Source organism: Rana temporaria, chromosome 9, assembly GCF_905171775.1.
Source record: "Rana temporaria chromosome 9, aRanTem1.1, whole genome shotgun sequence".
Taxonomy (NCBI): domain Eukaryota; kingdom Metazoa; phylum Chordata; class Amphibia; order Anura; family Ranidae; genus Rana; species Rana temporaria.
The window spans coordinates 58,932,490-58,944,705 of record NC_053497.1 but is presented as its reverse complement, the minus strand read 5'-3'; the positions used below and the strand labels follow the sequence as shown (position 1 = coordinate 58,944,705).

Here is a 12,216-nt window from a genome sequence, read left to right as displayed (position 1 = left end):
AAAATGTATTCCACAGTAAAGTTTTGGAAGCTGTTTTAAACTTCTGTTTGGCCGTTCAACCTATATCTCAGAAACTTGATTAGCCAATGTGCCCAAAAAACAGCTGCTGCCTGTATTTGTTGAGCATTTGCTTTTGTCAGTGGTAACACGCATGCCCTGGCTCCTAGAAAATGTCTTCTATTTTCTAGTTTGGATTGACCAGCATTAAAATTTTTACATTTATTTGTCCAAAAGTGATAGACCCTAGGTCAGTTAACGACAAGCAGCTTTCCCACCAAAAAAAACAGGCAGGGAAAGATCAAATTTTGCACAGCTGAAAACCACCATGTATTTCTCCCGCAGTGACTGGTGGGACAAAATGTAAAAGAAATTAGTGCTGAGTTGTCAGTAAATCTGTGATGTAATAACAGCCATTTCTAACCTTGAAAGTCCTAATTTTCTATCTGATGGTAACACATCTAAGGTTCAAGGTCCAGTTGTCAGAAATGAGGCCCAAGTCTTTTTAGATGACGTTCTTTTTTTTTTGTAATGTGGAAGGCTATCTACAAACTAAGCTAGCCTCCGCTTTGTAAGTAACCGGTCACACTATATTAGCAGCGTTATTTGCACTTTCCTCTCTGGTGTGTTCTCTGATGTGTAGTATAACTGTACTTAGAGTTGAAGTGCTTGCCACACTCTCTGCAGACATAAGGCTTGTTCTCTGTGTGAGTGTTCTGGTGCTTGCGTAGGTTTGACTTGTCTGTGAAGCATTTCCCACATTGCGGGCACATGTGGGGTCGCTCACCTGAGTGGATCCTCTGATGAATAATCAAATACGATTTGTAGGCAAAGTTCTTCCCACATAGACTGCAGGTATGAGGTTTTTCTCCTGTATGAGTCCTTTGATGCATGGTAATCTGAGACTTGTATGTAAAGTGTTTTCCGCACTGGTCACACCGATGTGGTTTTCCGCTCAGATGAGTTCTCTTGTGGATAGTCAGATGTGATTTGGTGGCATAGCGCTTATCACACTCATCACAGCCATATGGTTTTTCCCCTGTATGAGTTCTCTGGTGTCGGATTAGATTAGATTTATAATCAAAGTATTTTCCACACTCATCACAGTGATGGGGTTTTTCTTCAACATGTAGGGTTTGATTACTGGTTTGAGAAAACGATCTGCTGACTCTTTCAGAATTCTTTCCAATCTTCCTGGTTTCCGACTGCTTATCTCTCTTTGGTTCTTCATGATTTATATTGGTAAAGCTCTCATTCAGAAGCAGTGATCTTTGTTCACATTCTTCAGACACAGAAGTAAACGTGAGATTGCCTATCTCATAAGAAGGTGACTTTTCGGGTGAATTTTCTTCTTGAAGCCCATGGAAAAAGCTAAGCTCGTCCTCTGCCAAACCTTCTGGAGAGCAGTTCACACTGTAGGACTCTTCAGGAATAGTCCTGTCTATGAAACTATCAGTGAATGTAGGGTGCACTGAAAAGAAAAGAGATTGCATGAATACTGAGAAAGAACCAAATGGATAAGACAAAAACATTTAAAGCAGAGTTCCACCCAAAAATGGAACTTCCGCTTTCCAGGACCCTCTCCTCCTCAGGTGTCACATTTGGCACCTTTCAGGGGGGTGCAGATATTTGCACCCACTTCCGGGCATAGACTCCCATGGGAGTCACGCCACTTACCCCCCCCCCCCCCGCTGTCTACTGGGAAACACACTGGTCCTGGGAGAGAGCGGGGACCAGTAAGGATGGGCCGCGCCACTTGCGCATGCGCAGTAGGGAACTGGGCAGTGAAGCCGCAACGCTTCACTTCTTGATTCCGTCCCTGAGGATGGCGGCGGGGCAGCCGAGAGACGAGCGATTGCTCAGCCTCGGCTGCCGACATCGTGGATGCGCTGGACAGATAAGTGTCCATTTTTTTAAAGTCAGCAGCTGCAGTATTTGTAGCTGCTGTTTTTTGTTTTGTTTTTTTTATTCGGGTGGACCTCCGCTTTAATGCCGCGTACACACGATCATTTTTCGGCATGAAAAAAACGTTGTTTTAAAAAATTGTAATTTAAAATGATCGTGTGTGGGCTTCACATCATTTTTCGGCTTCTGAAAAATGGCCCAAATTTTTTTCGAACATGCTGCATTTTTTAACGACGTTGTAAACTATGTTGTTTTTCGGGTTGTAAAAAATGATTGTGTGTGGGCTAAAACTACTAACGCTCAGAAGCAAGTTATGAGACGGGAGTGCTCGTTCTGGTAAAACTACCGTTCATAATGGAGTAAGCACATTCATCACGCTGTGACAGAAAAGCGTGAATCGACTTTTACTAACAAGGAATTAGCTAAAGCAGCCCCAAGGGTGGCGTCATCCACATAGAATTTCCCCTTTATAGTGTCGTCGTACGTGTTGTACGTCACCGTGCTTTGCTAGAGCATTTTTTAAAAACGATGGTGTTTGGGCAACATTGTTTTAATGGTGAAGTTGGAAAAACTTTGTTTTTTCTACATGCCGAAAAACATTGTTTTTTTTCATGCCGAAAAATGATCGTGTGTACGCGGCATAAGGGATACATATGTAAAATAATCAAACATAAGGTGCTAACATGTGCTCAATAATAAACGATAAATTAGTACATATAAGCAAAAACAAAAATTTTATCAGCCAAAAATGTCCTTCAAAAGAAATCCAAGATCCACTGCAAGCTGTTTCCATGACTTCAGTGTAACACCACGAAGACAGCACATACCATCTGCTTACCCAAAAATTTGACCTTATAAAATTATGAGATCATGTGTGATTGTCATCTGCTGAATATTTGCAGCCACTTCACTTAAAAAGCAACAATGCAGGTATGATGGCTTTCTCCCAAAAGTGGCCTTTCTCCATCCAGTCCAGTACCGACCACAGGAAACCCTGTATATGCAAAGAATAAAGCATGCTATAGTGCATTACCAGGATATACTGTGCTGCTTTATTAAAGTAATGAACTTACAGCAAACGTTACTAGGATAAAGAGACAAATTGTTTAATTAGCTTGGTAATGCACTATAGCGTAAGGTGACCAGATTTTTAAAATGAAATCCGGGGACATATTTTTTCTTTACTAGTAATGGCAACAATCAGCGACTCTCTGCCCATCGCCACCCGCCTCACAGCCTCTCAAGTCTTACTCTTCGGGCCCCGGCTACTACTGGATGGGGAGCGGAGGAAGATCACTCTGCCAGGGAAGGCAAGGAGATAGGCAGGTGGCTGGCCAGGATTTGAGCCAAGGCAGAAGAACATGCAAGCAGAGCTGAATGGGCATGCGCCCGAAACTGAAGAAATATTCCCTCCGCTCCAACAAACACATGATCATCAGAAAGGGGCACAGATAATGGGAAAAATACAACCCCCCTATGCTAGTAGGCACGGCGGAGCAGGGGGTGTGCAATTAAATTTTTTTTATTTTAATTCTGCACTGATTGTCTTTGAAATTGCCCCTGCCCCCTATTAAATCCAATCTGGGGACAAAACCAGGGACAGACTTGGTCCGGGGACAGTGTCCTCAATCAGGGGACTGTCCCCTCAAACTGGGGATGTCTGGTCAACCTACTATAGCGTGCTTTATTCTTTGCATATACAGGGTTTCCTGTGGTCGGTAATGGACTGGATGGAGTGCTGAAAGGTACTTTTGGGAGAACGCCAGCATACCTGCATTGCTGTTTTTTGAGGGAAGTGGCTGCAAATATCCGGCAGATGACAAGCAAACATGACCTCATTATTTTAGGAGGACACATTTTTTGGTAAGCAGATGGTGTGTGCTCTGTCTTGGAGATGTTACACTGAAATTGGTGCAAACGGCTTGCAGTGGATCTGCACAAGTTTATCATGACACAATTTAATTGGACTTCTTGTATGAAATGTATTTACTGCACTAGCACTTTGGATGTACCGTACATATATTAATTATTCTCCCTATCTATCACATTGCACTTTAGGCACTTTTACATGAGCAATTCAATTGGATCCACCTGTCCGTTTTTTACATGGACCCAATTGGACCCTTTATTCTCCTATGGGTATAATCTCCAATCAAATCCGGTCTACGAAAACAAATGCAAGGGGATCTGTTCCACTCCGTGGATTGGATCAGATCTCAGTTGGGTGTAAACGGACTGCAAAGTCTGATATCTGACCACCCATACAGCAGAGAAGGCTCCATTCCACCCTGCTCAGCGGGGATCAGCTCATAGATCCCACATTGAGCAAAGCAGAGTCCCCCAGCCCCGTGTCTTCTGTTCTGTCCCTATCTCCTATGCTCTCTAACTGCCCCCATGTCCCCTTCTCTATATTTGCCTTGCTCTATCTCTCCTTCTCTATCTAACATCATTGTCTGACCTCACAAATATGCTTCTGGAAGAATTGTAAAACATTCCCTTATGCCCCGTACACACCATCACTTTATGTGATGAAAAAAAACGTCATTTTCTGTGAAGTAAAAAATTACGTTTTTGAAACTTCAATTTTCAAAGACGAAGTTGCCTACACACCATCGTTTTTCTCACAATGTTCTAGCAAAGCGAGGTTACGTTCCCACCACTTTTTCCATCGAAGCTTGCTTCATAAGTAGCTTCTGGGCATGCTCGGGTGTAAAAACGTCGTTTTAAACGACGTTTTTTGCTACACACGGTCAATTTCTGTGAAGTAAAAAATGACGTTTTGAAAAACGACACATAAAATTGAAGCATGCTTCAATTTTTTTTGGTCGTTTTTTACAAGACATAAAATGACGTTTTCCCCCACACACGGTCAATTAAAGTGACGTTTTTAAAAACATCGTTTTTTTTCATCACATAAAGTGATGGTGTGTACGGGGCAATAGACACACTCCTAAACCTTATGGACAGCCGTCCCAGAAGAGTTGAAGCTGTTATAGCTGCAAATGGTGGGCCAACTAATATTGAATCCTACGGACTAAGGGCCAGATCCACAAAAGGGATACGCCGGCGTATCTACTGATACGCCGTCGTATCCCTGTTTCTATCTTTGGAACTGATCCACAGAATCAGTTTCCAAAAGATAGGGAGAAGATCCGACAAGGGACTTACACTGTCGGATCTTAGGATGCAGTACCGCATCCGCCGCTGGGGGCATTTCGAGTCGAAATGCCGCTTCGGGTATGCAAATTAGCACTTACGGAGATCCACGAAGCTTTTACGCTTCGTTTTTTCTCCGTAAGTATTAGTTTGCAATCGTAAAATTAGGGCTGCTTTTACAAGGCCTAAACTGTTTAGGCCTTGTAAAAGTAGACCCTTCTATCTCGCGTCGCCGTCTTTTTTTTTTTAAATTTTATTTTTTCCCGCCACAACTCGTATTTTTTTTTTTACGCCCGTCTCGATTCTCAAAACCCGGCGCAACGTAAAACCGCGCTAAGCACATCGGGAAAAATGACGTCGTGAGCATGCGCAGTATGGCCGGCGCGGGAGCGCGCCTAATTTAAATGGGACTCGCCCCATTTGAATAGGAACGCCTTGCGCCGGCCGGATTTAAGTTACACAGCCGAAAATTTCTAGGTAAGTGCTTTGTGGATCGGGCACTTAGGTAGAAATTTTCCGGCCGTGTAACTTAAATTGAAAAAGTTACGTTGCGCCGGGTTTTTGTGGATCTGGCCCTTAGACTTAATTAAAGTTCATGTGTCTGTAAGGGCAGGTGTCTCAATACTTTTGGCAATATAGTGTATTTCAACCTTCTATCATGAATCATTCTGTGTGATATTGCAATGGAATTCAGTCCAGTAACACTTTATTACCTGTCCAAGCATCACCATGTGTTTCCTGCTCACAGCTCCTGGCATATAGATCCTCAGTTTGCTCGTTGTCAGATATATGGTTAGGGTAATATTCTTCTGTCATATAAAATGTAAAAAACACAAAAGTGTCATGTAGTCTTTAAGCTCACACTTCTGTTTTGTCAAACCAGCATTAACATACACCCTTTCGATCCTGGCTTTCACTGACTGTCTGGGCTGTCTTAATGAGAGGGCACACCTGGACACTGCCCAGGGGCCCCAGCTGCATGGGGGGCCCCTGCACTTTCCCCAAAGCAGCTGGTCCTTGAGCCCACGCTGCCCCAGAGAGTAATAGATACACAGGGCTGGTAAGCCCTGATTCACGTTGCAGCAATTTGGCATGCGATTTGACCCCCATGCAGCTGGGGCCCCTGGACAGTGCCCAGGTGTGCCCTCTCATTAAGACAGCCCTGGGTATAGATACAGACAAACTTGTCACCTTAGTGAGAATAAGTGTGCTTTTGAGATATCCATGCACCTTTGATCGAAGAGGAAAAGTCATAGTGGCCCATTCACTGCTCAAAAAATTTAAAGGAACACTTTTTAATCAGAGTATAGCATCAAGTCAATTAAACTCCTGGGATATTGATCTGGTCAGTTAAAGTGGAGGTTCACCCTTTAAAAAAATTTCTGACATCACACAGAGTCGCGCCATCCTACCGACAGAATGCCGGTGGTTTATTTTTTTTCTCAGCACATACCTCGTTATCACGATTTTGACCTCACGGCGATCCCGCGGGAGTGGGCGTTCCCAAGCACTGCCTGTGATTGACAGGCTCCCGAGCGGCGCATACTGCGCGTCACAGGTTGCCGACAGAACCCGAACGTCGGTGCACAAGCGCCGTATAGAGCCGCACCGACGTTCGGGTTTTTTCGGCAACCTGTGACGTACTGCCACCTCCTAATTCCTGTTTTTTTTAACCTCTTAAGGACCTAACGCACGCAGATTTACATCGACAGAATGGCACGGACAGGCAAATGGGAGTACAGGTATGTCCCCTTTAATTTGCCGCCGTGTGGGCGCGCTCGCGACCCTGTCGCGAGCTCTGTGGCTGTGCCCGCAGGACCCGCAGACTCGATGTCGCCAATGTATCGCGATCGTGTCACGGAGCTGAAGAATGGGGAGATGTTAGTGTTAACACATCTCCTCGTTTTTCCTAGTGACATGTCACTGATCAACTGCTCCCTCTCATTGGGAGCAGTAATCAGTGACATGTCACTCATAGCCACGCCCCCTACCAGTTAGAATTACTCCCTAGGACACACTTGACCCCTTCAGCGCCCCCTACAGGTTAACCCCCTCACTTCCAGTGCTATTTTTACAGTAATCAGTGCATTTTTATAGCACTGATCGCTGTAAAAATGACAATGATCCCGAAATGGTGTCAAAAGTGTCTGCCATAATGTCGCAGTCATGATGAAAATGGCTGATCGCTGCCATTACTAGTAAAAAAAAAAATATATATTAATAAAAGTGCTATAAAACTACCCCCTATTTTGTAGTCGCTATAACTTTTGCGCAAACCAATCAATAAACGCTTATTGCCAAAAATATGTAGAAGAATACGTATCGGCCTAAACTGAGGGAAAAAATTATTTTTTTTTTAGATATTTTTGGGGAATATTTATTATAGCAAAAAGTAACATATATTGCATTTTTTTCAAAATTGGCGCTCTATTTTTTTTATAAAAACCGCAGAGGTAATCAAATACCATCAAAAGAAAGCTCTATTTGTGGGGAAAAAAGGATGTAAATTTTGTTTGGGAGCCACGTCACACAAGCACTCAATTGTCAGGTAAAGCGACGCAGTACCGAATCGCAAAAAGTGGCCTGGTCTTTGGCCAGCCAAATGGTCCGGGGCTTAAGTGGTTAATTACTTTTTTTTTATATTTAGTCTCTGAACAGAAATTTTGCATTATGGAAATGCGCAGGCAACTGTGAGCCAAGTGTTTGCATGCTTGAAGTTGCGGCATGGCCCCGTCCACTTGCATCAGAGTGTTTACCAGGCGTTGCCACCTGTCAAACTCTGAATGTAGCGTTTAAGTTGCTGCTAAGCACCCGAGCGGCACCACGTCCACTTGTAGGTGGGCAATCGAGCTGCAGTAAAAACATGGATCAACTGTATCTTTTTGCTGCCGCCTGTGTAAAAGAAGTTGAAATTCAAATGTACCACCAGCCAAAATGTTTTAGATTTGTTTTGGAGGGCGTGGGGAAGAATCTGAACTTCTGTGCAGTTTTACTGCTCTACTGTAGATTAAGGCAAGAATACATCATCTGAATCCAGTTTTTTATCTTCACTTCCTCTTCAGATGACAAAGTTATCACTGGGAGAAGAAGTGGGGGGGGGGGGGCGAGGCATCAGACAGCACTAAACAAAATCTACTCTTCACTCTATCCAAAAGGAAAAAAAAAAAAACATTTTGATTTAAGGTAAATCTTAGGTAAATTAGGTTTTTATCTTGGAACACATTCCTGTGATTGGTCAGTTCAGGACTTACCAGAATATGTTTGTGAGTCAATTTCCACCTGAAGAATGTCATTTTCATTTGTTTCGCAGTCGTCTCTTTCATTGTTTAAGGCACTGTTCTGCTCCTCCATAAAATTTTCTGGTAAAGTAAATAAGTTCAACTTTATCTGTCATACAAATCCTAATACAACATTTTTTCATACAACACAGATCCACAATTTACTTAAAGTGGAGGTTCACCCTATAAAAAACATCTAACACTGCATCCAGCCCAGTCCTGCCTATAAAATAACACTGACCTTTTTTTTTTTTTCCCGTAGATAGCGTGTAGCCGTAGTCTTCACGGCGGCTTCCGGGTAGGTTATCCCGCGGGAGTGGGCGTTCCTAAAGACATGCCAATTGATTGACATGCTAGACGACGGCGCACACAGCGCGTCACGACTTCCCGAAGGAAGCCCGTGTCGGCTCGGCTCTATTCGGGGCCTGCGCGAATAGAGCCGAGCCGAGCTTCCTTCGGGAAGTCGTGACGCGCTGTGTGCAGTGTTAGAAGTTTTTTATAGGGTGAACCTCCACTCTAATAACCACACAACTATGCAGTATCAGAAGAGTCCAGTGCTAATACTGCAGACATTATGTACAATTTCTAATTCATGAATATCAATCAAAGACCAAACATATCATAGTGACATGTTAACCTCCCCGGCGGTATGATTATGTCATATTTTTGGTGCTGAAAGCGGTAACATTATTTTGCATGGAAATTTGGCGTTTTATATTGTAGGCCTGTAATTCTTAGGAATAACTCATTTAAATCTGTCCAAACAAGAGTCTAGTAGACATCCCGGGGTTGATAAAGTTTGAAACACAAAATCATAAATTATAATATTATAAATAATTATAAAAAAAAATAATATAATAATAATAAAAATTATTCAATAATTTAATCAAATCAAAAACACTGAAAGTTGCTCAGTTGCAGAATTGTCACTGTCATTACTTTCAGTGTTTGATGACGAATTTCCCCACAAATCACTATCGCTCAATTCTGCAAGTGATTCTAATTTATTATCGCTGTTTTCTAGCTGGTCTAAAACCACTTTTGACATAAAGGGACAGTTTTTGGTTGCTATGGACAATCTCCAGTTTCCAGGCAGAAAAAAAACAGTGGGCCAGATTCTCAAAGAACTATGTTACGCTGCGGCGGCGTAACGTATCCCATTTACGTTACACCGCCGCAAGTTTACAGCGTAAGTGCCTGATTCACAAAGCTCTTACCTGTAAACTTGCGGAGGTATAACGTAAATACGCTGGGCGCAAGCCCGCCTAATTCAAATGGGGCGGGCACCATTTAAATTAGGCGCGTTCCCACGCCGAACGTACTGCGCATGCTCCGTCGGGAAAATTACCCGACGTGCATTGCGCTAAATGACGTCACAAGGACGTCATTGGTTTCGGCGTTAACGTAAATGGCGTCCAGCGCCATTCACGGACGACTTGCGCAAACGACGTGATTTTTCACATTTCGACGCGGGAACGACGGCCATACTTAACATTGGCTAGTCCACCTAGAGGGCAGCCTTAGTTTTACGCGGCGTATCTCGACGGAAACAACGTAAAGTTAGAGCGACAGGTAACGCGGACGTTCGTGAATCGGCGTAACTAGTGATTTGCATATTCTACGCCGACCGCAATGGAATCGCCACCTAGCGGCCGGCCTAGAATTGCATCCTAAGATCCGACGGTGTAATTCAATTACACCTGTCGGATCTTAGGGCTATCTATGCGGAACTGATTCTATGAATCAGCCGCATAGATACGACAAGCGTATCTCAGAGATACGACGGCGTATCAGGAGATACGCCGTTGTATCTCTGCTGTGAATCTGGCCCAGTATTTAAAATATAAAAGTACATGCAGGGCACTGGACACACCACTAGTGACAAAGGGGATGTGTAATTATTTTATAGAGTACTATAATCTGTAATATTACAGTGTACTGTGTTTTTACTTTTTTGAATGTAGTGCCAAACTTCGCCCCATGCGTCACAACGTTGCAGGGAACGGAGCTCGGCGGCACTCGGCGAGATGACAGCTTGCACACACAGCGGGGAGACATCGCAGGATCCAGGGGACAAGGTAAGTTACTTTGCCTGGATACTGCGATGCAATCCCGAGTCTGGCTTGGGGATACTGCTAATGGTACTGAAATCTTACCCCGAGCCAGACTCGGGAATACCGCCAGGGAGGTTAACCAAATATATAAAAAAGTACCCCAGGACGAAGTCAGTTGTGACTAAACAACCTAGGGAGAAGCGGCGTGCTGAAGTCATCACTACACAAGAGAGTCCCGGAGTGAACGGGCTGTGTAAGGCCTTGTACACATGGTCGGACAAAACCGATGAAAACGGACTGAAGTTCAGTTTCATCGGTCCAAACCGACCGTGTGTGGGCCCCATCGGTCCGTTATCCTTCGGTCGAAAAATTTAGAACTTGCTTTAAAATTGAACCGATGGATGCCAAACCGATCGGTCAAAACCGACAGTTAGTACGCGAAAGCATCGGTTCAAAACCCGCGCATGCTCAGAATCAAGTCGACGCATGCTTGGAAGCATTGAACTTAATTTTTCTCAGCACGTCGTTGGGTTTTACATCACCGCGTTGGACTTGATCGTTTTTTTAACTGATGGTGTGTAGGCACATCAGACCATCAGTCAGCTTCATTGGTTAACCGATGAGAACGGTCCTTCGAATCGTGTGTACAGGGCCTTAGCCGGCCGGCTATACAATTTTCACATGCGATTTTTTTATCTTCATACTGTAAGTGTAATTTTAACCAATTTTTATATTAAATGTTTACTGGATTACGCTATGTTGGCCTTTCTTTCCTTCCTCACCTGGCTATGATCATACATGACTGCTTGTGAGTGGTTGGGGAACGATTTATTGCCAAAGAAACGACATCCAGTCGCATAGACCCTTATAGGCCATACATCTACAGAAGATCTCTAGTTGGGATCTTCATCTTCGGTAAGAGGCAGTTATATAGAAGGTGGAGGATTTCTTTACTAATACATCACTTTTCCTTGGTTTGCTCTGGTTTGAAGTCACCAACTTACCTATAGGAGGACTGTACATGATTAGCCTTTTTTGATGTGTGTTTTTTTTTAAAAACAGAACATTCACTTGTTCATTTTGTATTTTGGACACATTAGAATTTACTGCAATAGGGATACCTGTTTTGTGTTATGATATCAGGAATATCGACAATATATGCATTCACTTGAGAAAAATATATATAGTTGCGCCAATATTAAAGGAAACCTTTACGGAGAAGGTGATCCATTTCTTTTCATAAGAATGGATATTTTTGATTTCCGTGCCAGACGGGTAGTAAATACAGAGGGGGTGTTTGACTCCACTCCTCTCTCCCTTGGGTCAGATGTTAGTGGTCTCTTTATGAGATTAAAAAATCTACTAATAGCAGAAATCCATACACAATGGGACATAGCCTTTTTGGAGACTTATATTGAGAGTGCTATGGTCCCAAGAAGCCTTCGATGGGAGGTCAGCCCCCAGAAAGGCGAGGCCGATCTGGAAAGCTGGGCAAAATACTTTAATGACTCTGGTGTGGCTTTTCTGCATTTCCTGGGTGAAAGGAAAAATCTGAAATTGGCCAGATTGGACTCAGAAATTAAAACTCTCAAAGATCTGTTAGTCCCTTTCAAAAGCGGGGAAGAGTATAGGGAGTGTTCTTCTAACTTGCTCAAAACTCTGGAAAGGGAAGAAAGGGACCAAAAAACTAAAAAGAAAAATACATTTATTAGAGACATTGAAGACTATCAATCTGGTCTGGTATTTATGTGGCAGAAAAAACTAGCCAGTGATACAGCAAATGAGGAGGGCATGGATACCATACCTCAAGAGTCTGGGAAGACCTT

At 43.3% G+C, this 12,216-nt stretch overlaps 1 protein-coding gene across 4 annotated transcripts in view; it reads right to left on the bottom strand.

Moving 5' to 3' along the window:
- Nucleotides 1-517: 517 nt before the first annotated feature.
- Nucleotides 518-12,216, bottom strand: part of LOC120913576 (zinc finger protein 614-like) — a 47,446-nt gene continuing 35,747 nt past the window's right edge. For 3 of the 4 annotated variants that reach the window (XM_040323607.1, XM_040323609.1, XM_040323606.1), the window contains 3 exons: nucleotides 8,310-8,417; nucleotides 5,772-5,867; nucleotides 518-1,468 (listed from right to left, as the gene is read on the bottom strand). In XM_040323607.1, coding sequence (XP_040179541.1) covers nucleotides 600-1,468; nucleotides 5,772-5,867; nucleotides 8,310-8,417 — 1,073 coding nt within the window. In that variant the 3' untranslated portion in view covers nucleotides 518-599. The remainder of the gene's footprint in view (nucleotides 1,469-5,771; nucleotides 5,868-8,309; nucleotides 8,418-12,216) is intronic. The other variant, XM_040323608.1, reaches the window with a different exon arrangement.